Genomic DNA, 22,402 nt, shown 5'->3' on the forward strand with positions numbered 1-22,402 from the left:
TCAAGGATCTATGGTAGGAGGGAATTTGAATATTTCAGACACAGCTCTTAGAACATGCAAACACTGATTAGGTGCTAACTATAGCAATATTATTATTACTATTATTATTATTAGTCAAGTCTCCAGAAATAGTGCAGAAAGGTCAAGCTTCTACAAAAAATGATGTAAGCTGATTACTTTTCTGACCTAAAAGTTGACAGATATTATTACTTGTGAATATGACTTCCTCTCACAGGAAAATATAGTCTAAGTTCTGCAGCCACTCCCACAAGGCAGCCTGCTGCTATCACCTCCCAGAAATGTCTTTGGTTCTCTGAATCTCAGTGCCAAAGCCCTTTGCAGTCAATACATAAACAGGCTGCTGAGTGGCCAGTTTACTGAGAGAAGGGAAGCCAGAAGCTTGGGAATGACAAGCAGCTGGGGCTCGCTGCACTGAGCAGTAGAAACGCAGACATAATACTTGTTATCCACTAATTACAAACTGTCTTTACCTTACCTGTCCTTCATGTTTCAGCCAAAGGGACAACTGGTCAGCCTAATTTTCACAATAGTTCTGGAGCAGAGTAAAGACAAAAATCATTACCGGTCAATTCTTCAAAAACAGGACTGAAATAAAGCAAAATGTTGTGGAATATGTGCTCATAATCCCCTCTACTGCTGCTTCCCCTCTTCATCATCGTCTCCCCCATTTTTAAATGGAGGAGGAGACGTCTCCTCCTTTTTTAAAGAATACCTAGCATTTATAGAATTTATAATTTTTACCTAGCATTTATATAGTAAGCATTTATAGAATGCTTACTGTGTCTAGGCACTTTTCTAAGCATTTTACTTGTATTAATGCCTTTAATGTCCTCAACAACCTCTTAAGACAGGTAATGTTATCATCCCCCATTTATCATGAGGAAATGGAGGCCCAGAGGGGTTATGTGATTTGCTTAAGATCACAGAGCAAGTCAGCCATAGAAGCAGGATTTAATTCAGTCAGGTTAGCACAGAGTTGATGCTCTGAACCATTCCCTGTAGCCGCTCTTTAATTGTTTCGGCTGCCACCATCTCCTTTTAGATGATTTTGATGAAGGGCAAGACATATCCTCCACTTCCCTCTTTCTTCTGCTAGATAATTACCATTGATTCTTCAACCCTTTGTTCTAACATTGCCCTTCAAGAATCTGTGTCTGACCAGCCCTCCCCACCTACCCACCTGCCTGATCCAGCTTAAAGCACTATTTTGTCCTTATCGAAGCATTTATACCAGATTAGGATCTAACTCAACAGTTGACTAGAAACTTCTTAAGAGCAGGTCCTTTTTCACCTTCACTTATTTTTTTATATCTTCAGCCACTAACATACTATTGCCTAAACATTCAATATGAGATTGTTGAATTTAGTAATTAATTGACAGGGTGGAAAAAAAACAATGCCAGGAGTTAAAAATTAAGCAAATAAAGGTATGGGAATCCCCTGTACAACATTTTAGAACAAGAGTGTTGTTAGAAACCATCTGGTACAGAGGTACCTGGCAACATACAGGCCAGATCCTGCCTACAGAGGTGGAAAAAAAACCCACCTACCAGACAGTGTTTAAAAAAAAATAATACTAATTGAACTAAAATTTCAAAATGCAGAGATTTCACAAAATGCCCTAATTTTATGGCTGCTCTTGAAAAATTGGAAAACCTGCCCAAACAAGTCACCGAAATGATTGGTTCAACAACTGCCCAGCTGGCTAAGGCTGACGCTCCTTAATGCACCATAAACTTAGGCCAGCCAACTCCACTTACGCCCTCACCTCCATGCTTCCTCCAGACATTCGCGCTTCCCCTCCCCATTTAATTCATTCCCTCCATCTTGTGGTGTAGGAACTAGAGATCTTGAAAGGTACACAAGGGTATCATGTCAGAGAAATGACTACACCCCCATCTCTCACCTCCAATTCAGTGTCCTAGTCACACTCTAAGTCCTAAGAACTTTGTGAAGCATGTTTACCAGTGGAATTACGTGTTTTGGTGAATTCCTTACACCTTGTAGTGAGTTTTGCTCATAAAAAGAAAAGTCTCTTACCCAGCCCCAGCCTTCTTAGCTTTATTATCCCCAAGAACTGGCGTTTAGTACATAATTCATTGTCTTTTCCTTTCTCCAACTTCCAGTTTCTCTGAAAAATGTTCAGTAAATTAACTGTGAAAACCATATGACTTTTCCTCCCAGACAGCACATCCATCTCTCTCTCCTCAAAATAAATTCCACCCTTTAAAGAAATGGAACTTCCAATACCAAGATAGCTGTGGTTTGGTTTCCTTCAATGCTTCGCCTGTGTTCAAAGGGCAGGATGTTACCACACAGGCTAATTATCTAGATGTAGTTGAAAAATGGTGGATTTTAGAGACTGCTCTCTTTGTGGCTGACAGTTTATCACAACTTGGTGTTTTAGGCTTAGCCCCAGCTTGAGAACTAATTTTTTTAATTTATTTTGTTGGGGGGGGAGCAGTCCTATAGAATGATCTAGCTACTCTAGAACTACGCAACAGAGAAAGAACAAATACACATTTTCACTGACCAAGAATTTTCAGGATTTTTAAAGTTCTTTTATAATTCCAAAATTTTCAACTTTATATTGCAAATTTAATAGAGTTGCTATTCTGGCTAGAGATTGGCTCTATGTGTATGGGGGAAAGTAATTTTTGGAAGAAATTGATTAATTATTTTTATTTCCAAGCGCTGTTGATTTAATATTTTGCCCATGTGTGACTGAAACTTAAGAGAACTGACTTTTACTATCAAGTCATTCAAGGTTACATGGCTCAAAGTAATCTTAGCTAAGTAAAACTTCAAAAATTAAACCCCCAAAATAGCCAGCTCAAAAGTGAGGGGAAAAGTCAACAATTTTTTTAATATTATGCCCCCTACCTCTCACCTGCAAACCCAAAAGACACATATGCACCCACATAGTGATTAAACTAAGAAATCCTTTAGTATTGTGGAGAGATTGGAAAAGGCCAGTATTTCTTCCTTGGTTCAGGGAATTTTTGTTTGTTTCACAGTTTCCTATAAAAATACCAAAATGAGCAGTCTACTGCCATAATAGTCTGCTAATAAAATGAGAATGCTAGCATAGGAAGTTAGTTGGCTTGCTCATTTGGTCTTCTGAATATACTGATGGAATAAGTACTAAGTCCAAACAGAATAGAGCGGAGAAAAGAGACCTTGCGTTGTTTTCAGTCCTTCCTTGACGCTGACCCAGGGAGCATTGGAGAGACATCCATGGGGGCAAAGGGCTCTCCCTCCTGCTTCCAGGAAGTGCCCATGCTGGCTGGGAACTGAGCCCGCTGTACTCGGACATTCCGTTTCCAAAATGTTCACCAGTACTTTTTTTTTTTCATATGGTTGCTATGCTCTACATTACATCCCCATGACTTCATTTATTTTGTAACTGGAAGTTTGTACTCTTTGACCCCCTTTACCCATTTTGCTCAATTCCCCATCTCAACTTTGACCCCCTGTCAGAGGCGGTTGTCACCTCTGACAACCACCAATCTAGTCTTTGTATCTGTGAACTTTGTTGGGGTTTTTTTGTTTTGTTTTTTTAGATTCCTCAGATAAGTGAGGTCATACACTATTTGTCTTTCTCAGTCCAACTTATTTCACTTAGCATAATGTCCTCAAGATCTATCCATGTTGGCACAGATGGCCAGATCTCATTCTTTTTTATGGCTGAATGGTATTCCATTAACATATATGGCATTTTCTTTATCACTTCATTCACCAGTTGTTCCCATGTCTTGGCTATTGTAAATAATGCCACAATGAACATGAGGTACGGCTCTCATTTAGAGTTAATGTTTTTGTTTTCTTGTGCAAAATACTCAGGAGAGGAATTGCTGGATCATATGGCTATTCTACTTTTAATTTTTTGAGAAACCTTAATACTGTTTTCCATAGGGGCACCAGTTTACATTCCCCCATTCTTAATAGTAAGAAACACCACTAACATTACAATTTCTCCTGATCTCTCTCTCTACCTTTCTTGACTACAATGCTGAACAATAGTGAAACATCTCGAAGATACACAGAATTATGGAAAAGGAGAAGAGGCCAGAGCTTCTAATTTGACACCCTTCCTCAGGAGAAGTTGGAGTTTGTAAGCAAGTCACCTTCTCCTCCTTGTCCCTTCCTCCCGCATCTAGACACTGCCCTTGAACCCACAACTTCTTTTGCTTAACCTGGTTTAGACTGTCTAGTCTCCATGACCTTAGATATTTTGGGAGTGAGCATAATTCTAGCACTTTGTTTTACTCAGTTCATTCATGTTATTTACAAAGGACTCCTTCGATAACTACCAAGTTTTAACTAAGCTTATGACAAAGACATTGCTAAGTCCTGTTTGGTTGACATTCACTCGCAATCCTATTGGTCTGAACAAAATAGGCTGAGATAAAAGCACTTGTGGTGAAGAATGTTCCATGAAATTTATAATTTACATCACACATTGGAGTTGTGAATATACATTATTACTGTTTGCTCTGAATAAATATTTTTAAAATGTCCAGTTCAGTGGATTACATTAGATGAAATTTCCTCATACATGTCTCTTCCTTGCAAAGGCCTGAAAACACCTTCATTTTATATTGTATTATCTACACAAATTGTACATGTGCAGAGAAGGCCTAAGATGCTCTCCAGTCCTTCCTGAGTCACACCAAGGAGGAAATGAGCTCACTGCACAGCACCAGGCCTATGGGATAAGGAGGACTTTTTTTAGTAAATGCTCATCATTGCCTACTATACAACAGAGCTGCCTCTAGATATTGGATCTTCAATTTTTCTTTCAAAATGAACATTGTAGCTTCTGAAACAGGACTATATCACCCTTATTCACTGCCCACTCCCGCTTCCCAAAGCATACTTTGACGTGTCCGTCCATCTGTCAGGAGGCAGACATCAGGACTTGCCAAATGACCCTGGAGGAAGTTTTGAGCCTACACATTTTAGGAAGTTTTTATCATTTATAGACATTTTTAAAAACTTCTGAGTTTCAATTTTTAAGTATTGTTAAAAATCATGAATTACTTTTTTGTCCCTAAAGTTTTTTTTCTTATTTAGGTTCTGCCTTGCGTTTCTGGTCAAGGAAAGTGACACATTGGAAAGTAACTGGAAGTGTGAGATTGATCAAACTTCATGGCATCTGAAATGCTTTACCATGCACGTTCATAAAATGAGTCATTTATGAAGTGTGCACATGTTATTTATGTACACAGCTACCATAGAATTTCGGAACTAGCCAATGTTCCTGTTCTGGAAACAAGGGAACTAGTGCCTGGTCAGGAAAGGAGACTTGATTAAATCAGAATGAGAATTTAGGTGCTTACATGCTGAGAGCAATGCTGTTTTACGTTATGGAAAGAAAAAAACAAAAAGTATTCCACTTTAGAATTTTCTATTTCAGGGGTTCTCTCAAAGGTTTTATGGATTATTTAGAAGTTGACATGATTCCAGTTAGAAAAACAAAGGGAGTTAACTGCAAACTTCAAATATGTGAACTATTATTTTAAGAAAAATATTCTTCAGCTCTGACTGGTGTGGCCCAGTGGACTGGGCGTCATCCTGCACCCCGAAAGGCCACTGGTTCTATTCCCTGTCAGGGCGCATGCCTGGGTTGTGGGCCAGGTCCCCTGTTGGGGGCGCGCAAGAGGCAATCGATTGATGTTTCTCTCCCTTCTGTTTCCCTCCCTTCCTCTCTTTCTCTCTCTAAAAATAAATAGATAAAATATTTTTTTAAGAAAAATATTCTCCAGATGTTTCTCACCTCCTTTGAGAATGAAAAATAGTAAACGAGCTTAAAGTTCAGCAAGAAAGATTCAAATTAGATATTAGGAAATATAGGTTTGTGAAATACTGCAACTGGTTACTGGGGAATGTTGCCAAATCGCCTCCTCTGGAGAACTTTGGAATGTGGTGGTTGGCCATCCATTTCGGAGGATTATGTGGGTGGCCTGTATCTAGGGCTGGGAGCACAACCCAACAGACATCTCAGGTTCTGTATGTCTTGTGAGGTCCTGCTCTGCCTATAGCTAACAGGTTGGGTAGTGGTCTGCTCTTAATTGAAGCAAAATTCAGGATACATCTGATGAAGCACATAGTTCAAGCTCTATGTTATGTTTGCATTGGTCCTGATAGGTGTAAATGGGCAGATTGACTAAAAGTAATACATACTTATTGGATAGTCATGCCCATTGCCTTCCCTGACTTGACTGACCGACACCTGAAAGGTTTATTTCTTTTGGCTCCATCTCAACACTCTCCCCTTGCCAGCGGCTTTCTGATTTCGTGAACACCTTCCATGCTGTGTACCTGGTCCAAAAAAAAAAAAGGAAGGGATCCATCTTACATAATAGAGAAATCCTTTATTTCAACAAAGACGACAGGTGATATTTGGAGGACAAGATGAAGAAGAGTGGCAATACTGTTAGATCCATACCTTGTAAAGCAAAGTAGGAAGATTTGTTAGCTAATACATCGGGTGACAGCTCCTAATAGTAATCAATAAGAATTTTAAATCTCTAACTTGAAATGTAAGTCTTGAATTTCAGTAAAATAATCAATTACATAAATTACAGGATGAGGCAGTATCATTTGAAAGAGTTTAATGTTTTAAAATACCTAATAAGTGGATATAGGAATAGTTATATACCATATTGGAAGTACATTCATTGTACTGGCATAAAGTTAGTACTCAAAAACTTAGCTAATATAATTATAACTTTGATACTCACCACCACTCCTCCCCCAGCCGCCTGCTGGCTCTGGTTTTCTCAAGTACAATCACTAATTCTTCCCAAAGCCATCTAGCATGATCATGCGTCCGCCTATCCCCCCACAAATCCCTTCCCACAAAAGGAATAGTTTTTGATGGCTTCTTCAGAGCAGTTAGGGTTTCTTTATCTCTGAAAGGACTAAGGAGGAAATTTACAGAACAGATCCTGTAACAAACAAAAAGCCCATGTGAGTGAGTTTTTCTTTCCTGATTGCTCCTCCACTGGAATTTTTTTCCAATTCTCCCCTATGCAGCAGTCAACTCTGCTCGCCATTTATCTCCTCCAGAAGCCCCCAAAGGCCAAACTTCTACCCTCTATTATTTAGAGTCATTTCTTCTTCCTTTAAAACCATGGAGCTAGCCCATCCAAGCGCAGGAGCTCAGTTTCTAGAGAGAAATGGTTCAGGGTACATCACCTAGACAAATAGTAACCATCCACCTCCTCCCCATCTCCTGCATTGTTTTTCTCCATATCGTTCGGCACATCTTATATTTATGTTTGTGTTTACTGTTTGTGTCCCCATCAAAGCCTCATTCTCAAAATGTTAACACCCCAAATCTCATTCATAAGTAAACACATCAAAGTTTTAGTTAATATGATAACAAAGTCAATTTGAAATAAAATACTAAAAACCTGAGATAAAAATTTGCTGAGATAATACTAAGTAGATAATTAATATTCTAAAGGGCAATAAAACCATAACCTGAGGGGGTGTAACAAGGTTTACAGAGTACATAGTATCTGTAATACTAATCAATTATGCAACAAAGTTCATATCCCTATTTAGAGGACACTACCGGCGGGCTTATTTACGTGACAATAAAAAGTCATGTGACCATTTGTCTCTTGCCTTAGCCAATTTTGTATACATATTTTAATGTCCCCTTCCTGGTCCCCACTAAATGTAATCTACTTGTGCATTGCCATCTGTGAATCAAAAAAGGTGTGTCTCGCCCTGGCTGGTGTAGCTCAGTGGATTGAGTGCGAGCCTGCGAACCACACGATCGTGGTTTGATTCCCAGTCAGGGCACATGCCTGGGTTGCAGGCCAGTTCCCAGTATGGGGTGCATGAGAGGCAACCACACATTGATGTTTCTCTTCCTCTCTCCTTCCCTTCCTCTCTAAAGATAAATAAACAAAATCTTTAAAAAAAAGGTGTGTCTCTCCTACAAGATGTTCAAATGATAACAATAGCAACCAAATTTGTACAACAAGGCAATAGGCTGCCTAATGAATGTTTCCATCATTATTAATACTTAAGTAGGAAATAGGAGGTTTTTCTGTGAGCATCTGTTGCAGTCAGGATTCTAACTGGGGAGTGAGGATGAATGAGACTTTTTCTAAAGCCCCTATCAACCCCAATAGAGTTGGTTATAAGGATCCATCAATAAATATTGAGAAAGTCAAAAGAATATCACACATTTTTCTTGTCCTCAAGAAGCTTGATCATGTTGAGGTCTAGTGGATTAAAACAATTGGAAAAAAAGACTTGGTTGGAATTACATTTAACTATCTGTTAAACTTCTACTAGGACTAGGAGAATAATGATGGTTGAGAAGGCACTTTTGTCTTCCACTTTGCAGAAGATGTAGTAGTTGAGTTGGTCTAGAAGAATGGTACATACCACTGAGCTAAGTTGTGTCCCCCAAAAGTCCTAACCCCCAGTACCTCAGAATGTGACTGTATTTGGAGACAGAGTCTTTAAAGAGTGAATTAAGTTAACATGAGTCCATCAGGGTGGACACTAATCACATATGTCTGGTGCCTTTAGAAGGAGAGGAGATGAGAACACAGACACACAGAGGAAAGACCATGTGAAGATGCAGAGAGAAGGTGGTCGTCTACGCACCAAGGGGGCCTCAAAGGAAACACGCCTTCCAACACCTTAATCTCAGACTCCTAGATTCCAGAATTGTATGGAAATAAACTTCTGTTATTTAAGCCACCCAGTGTGAAGTAATTGTTAAGGCAGCCCTAGCAAACTAATACAGTAGGATTGAAATGTGGAGAGGGATTAAGAAGGAAGAGAAGAAAGAGAAGTCTCTCAGGAAAAAAATGAATATAATAATAAGGTCAAAGTGAGGATAGACATAGATGAGGAATAAAGTTTTTAAAAAGATTTTATTTATTTACTTTTAGAGAGAGGAAGGGAGGGAGAAAGAGAGAGAGAAACATCAATGTGTGGTTGCCTTTCATGTGGCCCCTACTGGGGACCTGGCCCACAACCCAGGCACGTGCCTGACTAGGAATCGAACTGGTGACCCTTTGGTTCACAGGCCGGCGCTCAATCAATTGAGCTACACCAGCCAGGGCTGATGAAGAATAAAGTTTTAAAACAGGGGTTTACATTAGTGAAATGTATCTAAAACTTCCATTCTAATAAGTAAGACTCTTTTTTCAGCATTGTGTCTTAAGAGAAATCAAAACTTTTTAACGTTCACATTTCTATCCAAAACGTACTTCCTCAGAGATGTTCTTCCCACCACCTTTTCAAATAGTGTCTTCCACCCCAAGTCATTCTCAAGACTTCTGTCCTGCCTTGTTTTTTCATAGCACTTAAAATTAAATTTTAATTTTAATATGAAATTAAAATTTTATTTTTATCTTGTTAATTGCCTGCCTCCTTCCACTAGCATGTGAGTTCAGTAAGATCAGGAACCTCACTTCCCTTTTTACCACTCATCTCTACTACCCAGAACAGTTACTAAATATAAAGATCTGTATAAATAAAAATAAAGTATGAATATCTAATGAATTAATTGTCCTAAGAAATGAGTCAGCAGGGAATTTCTTTTTGAGAGGCATGGAAAAGCCGAGAAGACAGTTCCGGTGAGTGGAGGAACAGGATCCGGCCTTTCTCGTGCTTCAGGGGTGGTGAATCTGAGGCCTTGCGAAACTGCAAGCCCTGTGCCAGGGGCAAGTGGGGGACACAGAAGAGGACACCTAAGAGCAAAAGAGAGAGACCTGAGCACACCGCATGCATACACATGTACACACGCATGCTTACCCAGACGTGCTGTTGGCCCCATGTGAAAGGGGAAGTTGGATTCAGGGCAAAGTCTGAAAGTTTAAATACGTAAGCATTCTTTTGGGCAGCAAAAGAGTGCTTCATGAGGATAAACGTACAAAGAAAATGCTGAGGGGGCTCTAAAATAACATATATCACGTTATTCTGTTACATACATTATAGGTCACATGAGGAAACCAAAACTCTCTGCAGCCCTACCCAAATATAGGAAACAATTTAGGGCTGTTCAGAATGATTCGGAATGGCGACTCTGACACCTGAATGAATAGCCACCTTGGTTCTGCTGTTCTGTAATTTTTTCTGCCATTTTAATATGTGCATTTTAATGGCCATTGTCTTTTTTATTCATGTTATGTTTATCATTATTGCAGTTAACCTCCCATTTACTTTGGCAAGTATCCTTCTTTGAAAATCTTTGACATTTCAGTTGGTTTTGATTGGTCTTTTCGGTCACACTCCATTAATAATAACTTAAATGTGAATAATGCTTTTCAGCTCACAAAGAATTCATGTTATCTTTAGTGCCCTTGAATGGCTCTGTGGGAGAGACAGAGATTGTAATTTCCATTTTATAGGTAAGGTAACTGGAGCTGGAGATAAGGGACTTGCCCAAGGTCATTGACCTGGAGAATCACAGAGCTACAACTCAACTGCAAGGCTTTTGGCTTCCCAGATGCTTTTCCTATGTGATATGACACCCATTACTAAGCCAGCATGGCTGGCAAAGAGCCAGTATCCACACACATTCTATATGTTTATGTTTATGCATATTCACACACATTATCAAATAGAAATGAAATAGAACTCAAAACATTATTGTGTTCTGCATCCTCAGAAAAAGAAAAGGGAGGAAAGAAACCCACCATTTCTTCCCAGCAGGAGCCCTGAGACTCCTTCCCCCCAGGTGTTCATATAGCATTACACAGACCCGGGGATCTTTTCAGTGATTTGGGAAGAACCACTACACCACTTTGACCACCAAAAATATCCTCAGGGACAAGGAGGAAATTAGGAAGGATAAGTCAAGCGGTAAATTCTAACCAGAGCTCCTACATAAATATTCAAGTTAAAACGGAACAAAGTTTACTTAAATAAAAAGTCAGAGAAATGTTGCAGATGGCAGGCAGAAGGACGTGGTTTTGGGGAGAGAAAGGCGAAGCTCGCAAGAGGAATTGTAGTAAAGCAGAATCCCACTGGGCCTTTGGCAGTCAGCTCGTGTTCTTCCAGGCACTGTGTCTACTTCCGGTTTTCTGTGTTTCATTCGATTGTCCAGGTTTAAAGGCTATTAAATACAATTCAACACATCCACCGGATTGATGGATAGAAGGGTGAAGGGCCAAGTATGCTAGCTTATTAAAGACCTCACCACAAACTTAGGAGTTAATGAGTAAGTTGATTCATCCCCAAAGGTAGAATTAAGTCCCAGTTTATACATTACCAGGTATTACCAAGTATTTCTGGTATGAATGAACACTTTCACTTCTCTAGTGACTGCCTTGGACGCTGAATGTTGTCCAACATTCCAACAACTGTTCTGTTCAGATGCACAAAACTGGGATGACGATGCCTGAAGTTCTGGTCTTCTGAGTGAAAAGTATAAGGAAAAGTTGTGTGTGGGCAGTGTGGTATAATTTGTGTTTCACAGGAGTGTATTGTATGCACATATTCATTAAAATATCTGGACATTTTGAAGAAAATGGGGAAAGTTGCTGATACAAAGGGAAGGGATACAAAGAGAAGGGATTTTAGATACTAAAGAACAGAAGTGGAAGGGAAATTCACTGTTTTCTGGACATTCTTTGCTATTTATTAATAGTTTACACATGTCACTCCTACTATAAGCTCCTTGAGGGCAGGGCCTGCTGGCCATATCAGCATCTTTGTAATCCCTCTGTGGGTCTACCATTGTTTCTGGTAAGTACTCAATAGATTATCATGTACTTACAGGCAGATGTTCGTTTTTCACCTGAAAGAAATGTGACTATTATTCAGTATAAATCAGTAATAATTCTATGGTTTTATACAAATGCTTCATGACAATCATTCTTAGAAAGACAGAAAATAACAGCTTTCTATCTTCTCTTATTTTATCAGTACATTATTTAGAGTAGAGTTGAAATAAACAATTCTTGAGATTTTTCTGGTTTATGAAATGGAGAAAGTTGTACAAATCAATTTGATGACAGATGTTTCTTTATTTTTCCCCCTAGTTAGTATATTTAGAAAACCTGTAAAGCAGTGAATTTTATGGTAGGGATTCTTTAATTCAGTATTTTCTTAGGTGCTTTTTATTAAACAGTTCTTCTGTAGCCTGTTTATACTCTTGGCATTACTTTTGAATAGGATATTGCAAAGTCAATGCACATTTTCTAAGATGCGGAAAACTATGCTCCAGCATTAATTAAGGCAGCAGAAAAGAAAACAAACTCTCAAGAGAATGGAAACTAAATTATTTATAGTCAGAAGTTTATTTAATTGTTTTCCAGAAGATGCATTTCAAATCTGTCTCCCTCTCTCTCTCTCTCTCTCTCTCTCTCTCACACACACACACACACACACACACACACCCCTCTCTCTACTGTGTTATGATGATGCTCCACTTAGGATTTAGATTTTCATTAAGTCCCTTCATAAGAGAAGCTGTGAGAACAAAGTACGTATCTGGTGTTAGGACTGGGGATGAGTAACTGAGCAGACTTCAGCATGTACCACACTTGCCCTCTAGTGCATATTCTCAAACACTGCAGTTTCCTAGGCTGTTGGGCCTTCAGCCCTGGGCATTTCAGAGGTCTTTTCAAGCTTCTTATAAACAGATAACGTAAGTCCCATTTATATTTATTGTCAACTGCTAATTTGCAAAGGGTGTTATTTAAGAGATTAGAAATGGTTTATTTTTATGAGTACTTACACATCTCGATCTTATTTATACGACTAATTTGCTTTGTAAATGCCTTTCTTTCATAATAGTAAAAAGATAAACTTTAATGGGCTCCAGATACAATTAGCCAAATTCTAAATGAATGACTTCACAGTATTTAAACAGAAGGAAGACATGGCATCCCTGTATGAACATAATCATGACAGTAATCTTTATAGTGACATTTTTCAGACTGTCACATGAAGAACATTCTTTACAATTTAGACTTCTGCATTTTTATTGTTGTTAGGTCTTTAACATTTATATTTATTTGTGACCACATCAAAGCAGCCAAAGGGAATCTGGCAGATGAAAAATCTCAGCCTCTGGCATAAAGCCTATAAATTCTCAGTCGCTTCCACGTAGAACAGAAGGTTGGCACTTACTAACAAAGCCTGACTTGCCACCAGGATTGCCTCCTTTTGGAGAATCTACTTTATCTGTTAGGATTAAGTTCAGTGCTGATGTGTGACACCCAAAATAACTGTGTTTTAAAGAAGGTAGTAGACCTTCCTCTCTCTCTTTAATAAATGCATTCTAAATTTAAGAATCAGTACGATGCCTCCATGTTCAACCAGGGCTGAGGTTTCTTCTGGTATGTTGCTCCTCAGGGCACAGCTTTCACCTCATGGTCCAAGGTGTCTGATCTGTTTCCAGGCAACAAATCCACATTCCAGCCAGCAAGAGGCAAGAAGGATGATGAGGAAGAACACACCCACTCCTCTTTAGGATCTTCTTGGAAGGTGCACCTATTACAACTACAGCCAGGACTTTGTCACATGGCCACACCTGGCTGAAAGGTCTTTGATCTAGGCTGCTTTGTTCCAGCTGAAAATTAAGGGTTGCAATACTATGGGAGAAGGCAGAATCGATATTCAGAGACAACTAGCAGTCTCTCCTTTAATCTACAATCCCACCAATTGCCTCCATTTACAGATCCTACTCTTTTCTGGTTTTGTTTGTTTGATTTTTCTTTGTTTTCTACTGAAAGGTAACAAATTTTCATTTCTCTCCACTCATAAAGTTCTGATAATACTGTTTTCTTCTTTTCCTTCTTCCTCTAAATACACTGCAATCACTTGCAAGTTTTACCATGCGGGTGCGTTCTTCCCTTTTCCAGGTGATGGCCGCACCGCCTGCCCCCCTGCAGCTGCTGGGAGTGCTGCTTACCATTTCCCTGGTCTCCATCAGGCACATTCAGGCCGGTGCCTACTATGGAATCAAGCCGCTGCCTCAAATTCCTCCTCAGATCCCACCGCAAATCCCACAGTACCAGCCCCTGGGCCAACAAGTACCTCACATGCCTTTGAGCAAAGATGGCCTTACCATGGGCAAGGAGCTGCCCCACATGCAGTATGGCAAAGAGTATCCACATCTACCCCAATATATGAAGGAAGTTCAGCCAATGCCAAGAATGGGCAAGGAAGCAGCTCCCAAGAAAGGCAAAGGTAACATCCTCCTGCTGTGCTGCTACAGAATCGCAGCCTTCCAAAATCTCAACGAGGAGACTGGCTGGGGGGGGGCAGCGGAAGGGGCTGAATTTTAGAAATTTTTATTTTAGAATATATTACTAATGGTCACTAAATGCCTACTCTGTTCTAAACTCTATCCTTGAATAGTTTAAGTCATAAAGATAGAGATGAAATTACCATTTTATGCTGTGCTTTATTTCAGCAGCATCAAATGTCAGAAAACATACTTAGGAACAAGTAGTTTATTTCTTCACTCAGTACGTACTTATTCCAACATTTGGCAATTATTTATTGAACACATATTTTTGTGCCATGTTTGGAATATCAGCGGGGAAAGCAGCAGAAAAACAGAAAGGTAACCATCAGCACTCTGGGTTAGGAGCACAATGTTGTATGGACCTGCTATGTGGTTTTTTGGGAAACCATATGAAAGCATTTTGTGAACTAGGTGGTAGATAAATGCAAATGTTTTTAAGACTGCTCTAATTAGGTTACTACACATGGCAATAAATAAATCAACAGAAGGAGACTGAAGAGTGCAGGCTGCATCTAGGGATGGTACCTGAAGATCTCTTCCATTACTTTCTAGGCATATTTATTATTCACCACCCACAAAATGCTTATCACTGGGACTGGCACTTGTTTATAAATTCTGTGGGTTTATCTGGAGTTCTAGGAAGACTAGCATTTTTAGGAAATGAGTGGCCTCAGAGTAGCAACTTCCTTTGAGGACATCGAGGCCATGTCACTGGTCCCTGCAAAAGCAGGAAGCTTCACTAATGGAAGCTAGTGGATTTAGCACTAAGAGGCTTAGATACCCAGAGGTCAGAAATGAGGGAGACCTAGTCATTTAAACCCCTCTGCAACTACTTTTCTTCATCTGCAAAGTAAGATTGTTGAGACAATCAATAACATAAGGTAAATAAAAGTGTTAAGTTAACACTAAAGCACCATGAGAACTTTGAGTTACTACAGCTGGTCATGCAACAAACCCTAAGTAAGAACAGAGTGAGTTTCAGGCACTGCGCTAGACACCAGGAATTTCTGATGAAGAAGACCCTGCCCCAGACACTACTATACACTAACTGTATACAGTAGCTACACAATTCACTGCTTAGAAATAACATGCCAAGACTATACTTTCAGGGATCATTTCTATAGTTAATCAGAAATAGCACCCATTAACAGTACTCTAATAAAATCTCTTAGCATAAGAGAAGTATGCACAATTTTCTTCTCTTTGGGAAAAGAATTTTGTTGTTTCCCTCTGTAGCTTAAAGGGCCTCCCTGGTCCTTGGCACATCCCGCACTTATTCAGACAGGAACCAGATTTCAATCGGGGAATTTGGAGAATATGAGTTCTGTGCTTCTATTTTGTTCCCTGACAGTAGCTAAGTGAAAAATACAACAGTCAGAATTAAGATGCAACCAATGGTTAAAATTAGACTTTGGGACCATAAATTTCATTTATTTATATTATGTATTACTTTCAGTAGCATTGGGGGTGGGGGGTCCAGAGTTATGTTTCTCTGGAAGGCATAGCATTATTGTCTATAGTAACATATGCTTTGTATTGTGATAACAATTCAAGAAAGCATAACACCCTTCACAGCCATTATCTAACCCCATAGTGTGGGTGTATTATTCCTGCTGTATAGATGGGCAAGCAGAGACTCTGATGGCTGAAGTGAGCCAGTGAAGACCCCACAGGCAGGAAGACGAGCTGAACTTCTTGCTCCTAATCCCAGCTCCATTCCATGTCCACAGTGCTTGTCATCCTAAAATCCTATTCACTTCTCCTGTTTAAAAACCAACTAGCAAATAAGAAATAGCATCTTAAAGAACAAGCATTGGAGGCTTAGGAAACCTACAGCACATCAAATGAATTAAGTGAACCTCTGACACTAGGGGACAGAAGTGGAGGATGTTACTAAACCCTCAACCGAATGAAGTGCTTCAGCTCTTCTTGGAGTCCATACAATGACTTTCCTCATCCCTATCCCACTGTATGTTTGCATAAGAGAAAATATTTTCCATAAATTATTATATTAAAAAATCAAGGACATGGAAAAATATAATAATAAGTAGTAAAGAAATAGAAAAAATAAAAAGGGAGAATGACTCCTGCATCACTTAAAATACACAATTTCACACATATACCTAGAATATGAGATGGAAATACAGGTGTGAATGTCAAATAATTATCTCTTGAGTGGTGGGTTTATAAGCAACCTTGATTTTTCTTTACCCTTTTTTTGAATTTTCTAAATTGCCTGTAGTGAACACACCATAACATCTCCCAGTTTTATACTTGGAAAAATGTTTCCTTATTACTTTCAGTTTCATCCCTTAACCAATGCTAATATAAGAAGCTGCAGATATCAGTTCTCAAAACACTATTTCCAGTATATTAGAGAAATTATCATCTGGATTATCCTTTAACTACTGATAACATACAGTCCTGGGGGATGACCACAGTATGCCTAGTCTTGCTTCTCAATAAGCAATGGGTAAATGTGCCAGAACTAGATAATCATTGTCATGACTTCCTTAAAATGAAGGATAATCAGTCTCTCTCTCTCTCTCTCTCTCTCTCTCTCTCTCCCCTCCCTCCCTCCCTCCCCTCCTCTCTCACTCTCCCCTCTTTCCCAGCAGAAATTCCATTAGCCAGTTTACGAGGGGAACAGGGTCCCCGCGGAGAGCCTGGCCCAAGAGGACCCCCTGGGCCTCCTGGTTTACCGGGTCACGGGATACCTGGAATCAAAGGAAAACCAGGCCCACAGGGATATCCAGGCATTGGAAAGCCGGGTATGCCCGGGATGCCAGGAAAGCCCGGGGCCATGGGAATGCCCGGGGCAAAAGGCGAAATTGGACCCAAAGGGGAGGTTGGGCCCATGGGAATCCCAGGACCACAAGGACCTCCAGGGCCTCACGGACTTCCTGGCATTGGGAAGCCAGGCGGACCTGGGTTACCAGGGCCACCAGGTGCAAAGGGTGAGAGAGGACCCAAAGGACCACCAGGACCCCCAGGCCTTCAGGGTCCGAAAGGAGAGAAGGGCTTTGGGATGCCAGGCCTGCCGGGCCTGAAGGGTCCTCCCGGGATGCACGGGCCTCCCGGCCCCGTCGGACTTCCAGGGGTGGGCAAACCAGGGGTGACAGGCTTCCCTGGGCCCCAGGGCCCCCTGGGAAAGCCAGGTCCTCCAGGTGAACCTGGGCCACAAGGCCCGGTTGGGATCCCAGGGGTTCAAGGACCTCCCGGGATACCTGGAGTTGGAAAACCGGGCCAGGATGGGATCCCTGGCCAGCCGGGATTTCCAGGCGGCAAAGGGGAGCAGGGACTGCCGGGGCTGCCGGGACCCCCGGGCCTTCCAGGAGTCGGGAAACCAGGCTTCCCAGGACCCAAAGGCGACAAGGGCATTGGAGGTGTTCCTGGGGCTCTGGGACCAAGAGGGGAGAAAGGGCCAATAGGTGCCCCTGGAGTGGGGGGTCCCCCAGGAGAGCCGGGCCTGCCTGGAATCCCAGGTCCTATGGGCCCTCCAGGTGCCATTGGTTTTCCTGGACCCAAAGGAGAAGGTGGGGTTGCAGGGCCACAGGGGCCACCAGGTCCCAAGGGTGAGCCGGGGCTTCAAGGCTTCCCAGGAAAGCCAGGTTTCCTTGGTGAAGCAGGGCCCCCTGGCGTACGGGGTTTGCCAGGTCCCATAGGGCCCAAGGGGGAGGCTGGGCATAAAGGTTTACCGGGGCTCCCCGGTGCTCCAGGACTGCTTGGACCAAAGGGAGAACCTGGGATTCCAGGGGATCAGGGTTTACAGGGCCCCCCGGGCATCCCCGGTATTGCTGGCCCTAGTGGCCCCATTGGACCACCTGGAATTCCAGGACCCAAAGGGGAACCAGGCCTCCCGGGGCCCCCTGGGTTCCCTGGAGTAGGGAAGCCAGGAGTAGCAGGGCTTCACGGCCCCCCAGGAAAGCCTGGTGCCCTGGGTCCTCAAGGCCAGCCTGGCCTTCCAGGGCCCCCAGGCCCTCCAGGCCCCCCAGGCCCCCCAGCTGTGATGCCCCCTACTCCGCCTCCCCGTGGAGAATTTCTGCCAGATATGGGGCCGGGAATTGATGGAGTGAAACCCCCTCACGCCTACGGGGCTAAGAAAGGCAAGAACGGAGGGCCAGCCTACGAGATGCCTGCATTTACCGCGGAGCTGACTGCACCTTTCCCGCCTGTGGGGGCCCCGGTGAAGTTTGACAAGCTGCTCTACAATGGCAGACAGAACTACAACCCACAGACGGGCATCTTCACCTGCGAAGTCCCAGGCGTCTACTACTTTGCGTACCATGTTCACTGCAAGGGGGGCAACGTGTGGGTTGCTCTGTTCAAGAACAATGAGCCCATGATGTACACCTACGACGAGTACAAAAAGGGCTTCCTGGACCAGGCGTCGGGGAGCGCGGTGCTGCTGCTGAGGCCCGGAGACCGGGTGTTCCTCCAGATGCCCTCGGAGCAGGCCGCGGGACTGTATGCCGGGCAGTACGTCCACTCCTCCTTTTCAGGATATTTATTGTATCCCATGTAAAAAAGAAAAGAAAGAGAGATTTAATAGAAGAAAATAAAATGATGCACCAAAAAGTCCAAATGGAAACCATAATTGCTTCAAAACATTTATATAGTTGGAAAGTTATATTTAAGTGAAAAGTTGAACCATCATGTACAAATCAAAGTTAAGATGCATGTTTAATGCTCTGCACAGCATCTTGTCATGGAAAATGATGGGACAGATGTTATGTATCAAGTGCTGACACTTGTGTTGTACCCACTGGAATCATATTAGCTGTTGTATGTTATGTGCTTTCATGATAACCTGCTTATTCAGATCAGTCAAAATACTCCAGTATGGAAGAGCATAGCTAATGAAAGTCTCTCACTCATATTGTTTACTTTAAAATATTTATAAATATGGCTTAAGGAAAGGTCACTGATGACATTTATATACCGTATTTACTTGCATCATTTCCTCTGTGTCTGTGCAGATCCTTTGCCGTGGGACGTGGGGAGGAGTTCCGCAGTGCAAGCCCCATGGGAGGGGGCGGTGGGAGGGGCACGGCAGGGCTTTAGTTGCAAGGGCTGTTTCTCTCCTGCCAGAGGCTGTGTCCTTTGGGAACAGGAGTTCTACTCAGAACTTCGTGTCTAGTGTCTCTAGAACCAACCAGGCGCTGTGTACGTATTCAGTGCCTTCTCTGTGCCTAGCCCTGGGGGAGACACTTTTGTGGGGCATGAGACAGTGCCCTACAAGCAGCTAAGAACCAGCTGGGAGACACGAGCAGTAATTAACTCATTTATTTCTCATCGGTCTATTTTCCTTCTTCTTTCTTTTTTTCTTCCCTCTATGTAATTTTCACTGTGGCCCAAGTAACATAAATATCTAGAAGTGATAAGAAAAAAAATAACCCCCTTCCCCCATAACTTTCCAATTTTGTGGAATGCTTATTATTAATAGCAATTATTGTATTTACATAAATATAAAAATCCCCTCCTCTGCCCACACACACAAACGAGGGGGAGAGCAATATATTTCAGTAGTTGGTGGGTTTCAGAGAAATTCCCCTGTGTAGTACACATGCAAATTGGTGTGTTATCTGATGTGCCAAAGTCAATTTGCAAAATCCCAGCCAATCTTTATTTGTGGGGTGGGGAGGAGAGTGTAGATTTTCAGAATTACATAGGAAAATATTCATTTTCAAAAGGTAATTTCTGAAGTTTTGCATTTAAAAGGAGATATACTACTTCCTGGTGGGGTTACTAAAATGAGAGGAAAAGACCTGTTTCTTTAGAAGCAATCTCTGGAAGAACTTCTGGAACGTCGAAGGGCAGTATTAGCCCTTGCTTTTCATGTCACCCCACACTCAGCACAAAGCGAGAGTCAGTAAAAACTTAAAGGGAGAAGTAAATGTTGTTCCAGGTTTTCACTTAGGTGCATATTAACTGTTTCTGGCATTCAAATCTGGATTCAAAACACAAAGTATTTTGACTCAGTGTTGAGTCTACAGCTGTCACTAAGCCACTGGGGACACTGTGGTGTTATGGTGGTGGCTTCTTGTATCTTTTCCATAATATTAAGAATGAGGAGTTGAGGGGATAGTTGCAGATGGAGAATGACACAAATAAATACGGTATAAATGCACATGGAAATGTGTCTATGTCAAATCTGAATCACTTTAACCATCAAGAAAAGTCTCCTCAACCCAATATCTGTCTCTTCCCTTATAAGGTATCTGAGCCCTATTTCTTCTCAATTTCTTAAAAAGAGAAATGAGTTCATTACCACAGGGTTTCTTCTTCACTGCTAATTGTGTGACAAAATTTCCCCATCAAAAAAAAATACATCCCATCCAACCTTCATTTTCAAAGCAGAGAGAATTTATGCAGCCAAATGTACTTCGGGTTGGCCTTGAGGATGCTAGTTTGGGGCTGGTGACCCAGGGCAGTGTGGCTCCACTGGGCTGCTGCTGAACAGCTGCGTTGAAGTGACAAGTCAGGTCGACTGGTGTGTAAAACCATATTTGTCTGTACATGTATGGGCTTTGCATTTCCACCAAGCAAGACAGACAGTACCTTAATTTAGTTAAAACCAAATTTCACTTTTCAAAATACCTTCCAACTTATTTATTGGTTGCTACTTGCCTATATGTGTGTGTGTGTGTGTGTGTGTGTGTATACTGTCGGGCATCTGCTCCTAACTGTTAGACAGGGAGGAGCAGACTCTATGCCAGATACTGTGTATTCTACAATGGTGCTAATCTCAGAGCAAATGAATTATTCCATTTAATTTAAAAACAAGAGTTTTAAATAATTATCTATGTGTCTGTGTTTCTCTTTTGAGTGCTGCGCGTCGTGGGAACACATCAAAGTCTAGGGATAGTATTATAATCCTTGTTTAGTTAAAAATTAATTAAAACTTCTTCATGTAAAAAGGACCCAGCTGGTATTATTGCTATTTAAGTATGGAGTTTTAAGCAGTATGACATCCCAGAAAAGGAAAACAAATGTTTGCGGGGGGTGACCGTTCTCCAATACTTCACAGAATACCATGAGCAGTGAACAGCCTGGTAACTTTTTTGAGTTTCCATGATAGATTTGACATTTTTTAACAGCAAATCATTCTTGTATTTAAATTTTTGTACTGATTTGAAAAAAAGTCTTATTAAATATCTTTAAAAGTATGTTTCTCATCTTGTTCATGTCACTCAGCTGTTTGACTTCCCATGCTTTTATCCCCCTGTGTATTAACCAGCTGCTACAACAGATCTAAAACAGTCAGCGCTTAAAGAGGAAAAGTACTACCCTCCGACATCACCGCTGAGGATAAGCAGCCTAGGACTCACACGGAAGGTCCGGGGGGCCCGGGCTCTCTCTGCAGTCGTCCTCTCTCCTCCACAGCTTCACTTTTCATGTTTTCAGTTACATGGACAACTGCAGCCCAAAAATAGTAAACGGAAAGTTTCAGAAATAATTCATAAGTTTTCAATTACGTGTCATTCTGAGTATTGTGATGAGATCTCAAGCCATTTTGTTCTGTCCCATCCAGAACGTGAATCCTTCCTTTGTTCAGAGAACCTACACTGGGTACCCACCCCTTAGTCATGTAGTAGCCATCTTGGTTATCAGATGGGTTATCAGAGAGAGACCTCATTCACATAAGTTTTATTATGTATATTGTTCTATTTTATTAGTAGTTATTGTTAATATCTGAGCCTTATTGATAAATGAAACTTTATCATATGTATGTATAGGAAAAAAACAATACATATAGGGTTTCGGCCAGATACCGAGGGGCCTAGGAATGTATCCTCACAGATAAGGTGGGACTAGTGTGTCTTGTTGTTCTCCCACCCCAAAGGTGTTGCCCTCATCTCCAAGCCCCCGGCTACCTAAGCATCACAACTACATGACAGCCAGTGGGAAGGTGAAAAAATTAGGAAGGGGAGAGTAGGTTCCCTTAAGGGCTCATCCGAGCAGTTTCTTCAATCACTCTCCTCCACATCCCATTGCTCAAATTTAGTCAAATGGCCACAAGTTCTGAGGGAGTGTAGGTAATTGAATATTAATTCAGGGTAACTACATGCCCGACTAGAAATCAGGGGTCCTACTAATATGGAAGAAGGGAGAACAGATATTAGGGGAAATTAACTG

The 22,402-nt window shown here is 41.5% G+C and overlaps 1 protein-coding gene across 2 annotated transcripts in view; it reads left to right on the forward strand.

Annotated features, from left to right (window-relative positions):
- The window catches only part of COL8A1 (collagen type VIII alpha 1 chain), a 156,468-nt gene extending 135,053 nt beyond the window's left edge, over positions 1-21,415 (forward strand). The window contains exons 3-4 of one of the 2 annotated variants that reach the window (XM_053670322.1): positions 13,875-14,202; positions 16,879-21,415. In XM_053670322.1, coding sequence (XP_053526297.1) covers positions 13,878-14,202; positions 16,879-18,788 — 2,235 coding nt within the window. In that variant the 5' untranslated portion in view covers positions 13,875-13,877 and the 3' untranslated portion in view covers positions 18,789-21,415. The remainder of the gene's footprint in view (positions 1-13,874; positions 14,203-16,878) is intronic. The other variant, XM_037160845.2, reaches the window with a different exon arrangement.
- The last annotated feature ends 987 nt before the right edge of the window (positions 21,416-22,402 follow it).

This window comes from Artibeus jamaicensis, unplaced genomic scaffold, assembly GCF_021234435.1.
Source record: "Artibeus jamaicensis isolate MK-2021 breed Jamaican fruit bat unplaced genomic scaffold, CSHL_Jam_final contig_558, whole genome shotgun sequence".
Taxonomy (NCBI): domain Eukaryota; kingdom Metazoa; phylum Chordata; class Mammalia; order Chiroptera; family Phyllostomidae; genus Artibeus; species Artibeus jamaicensis.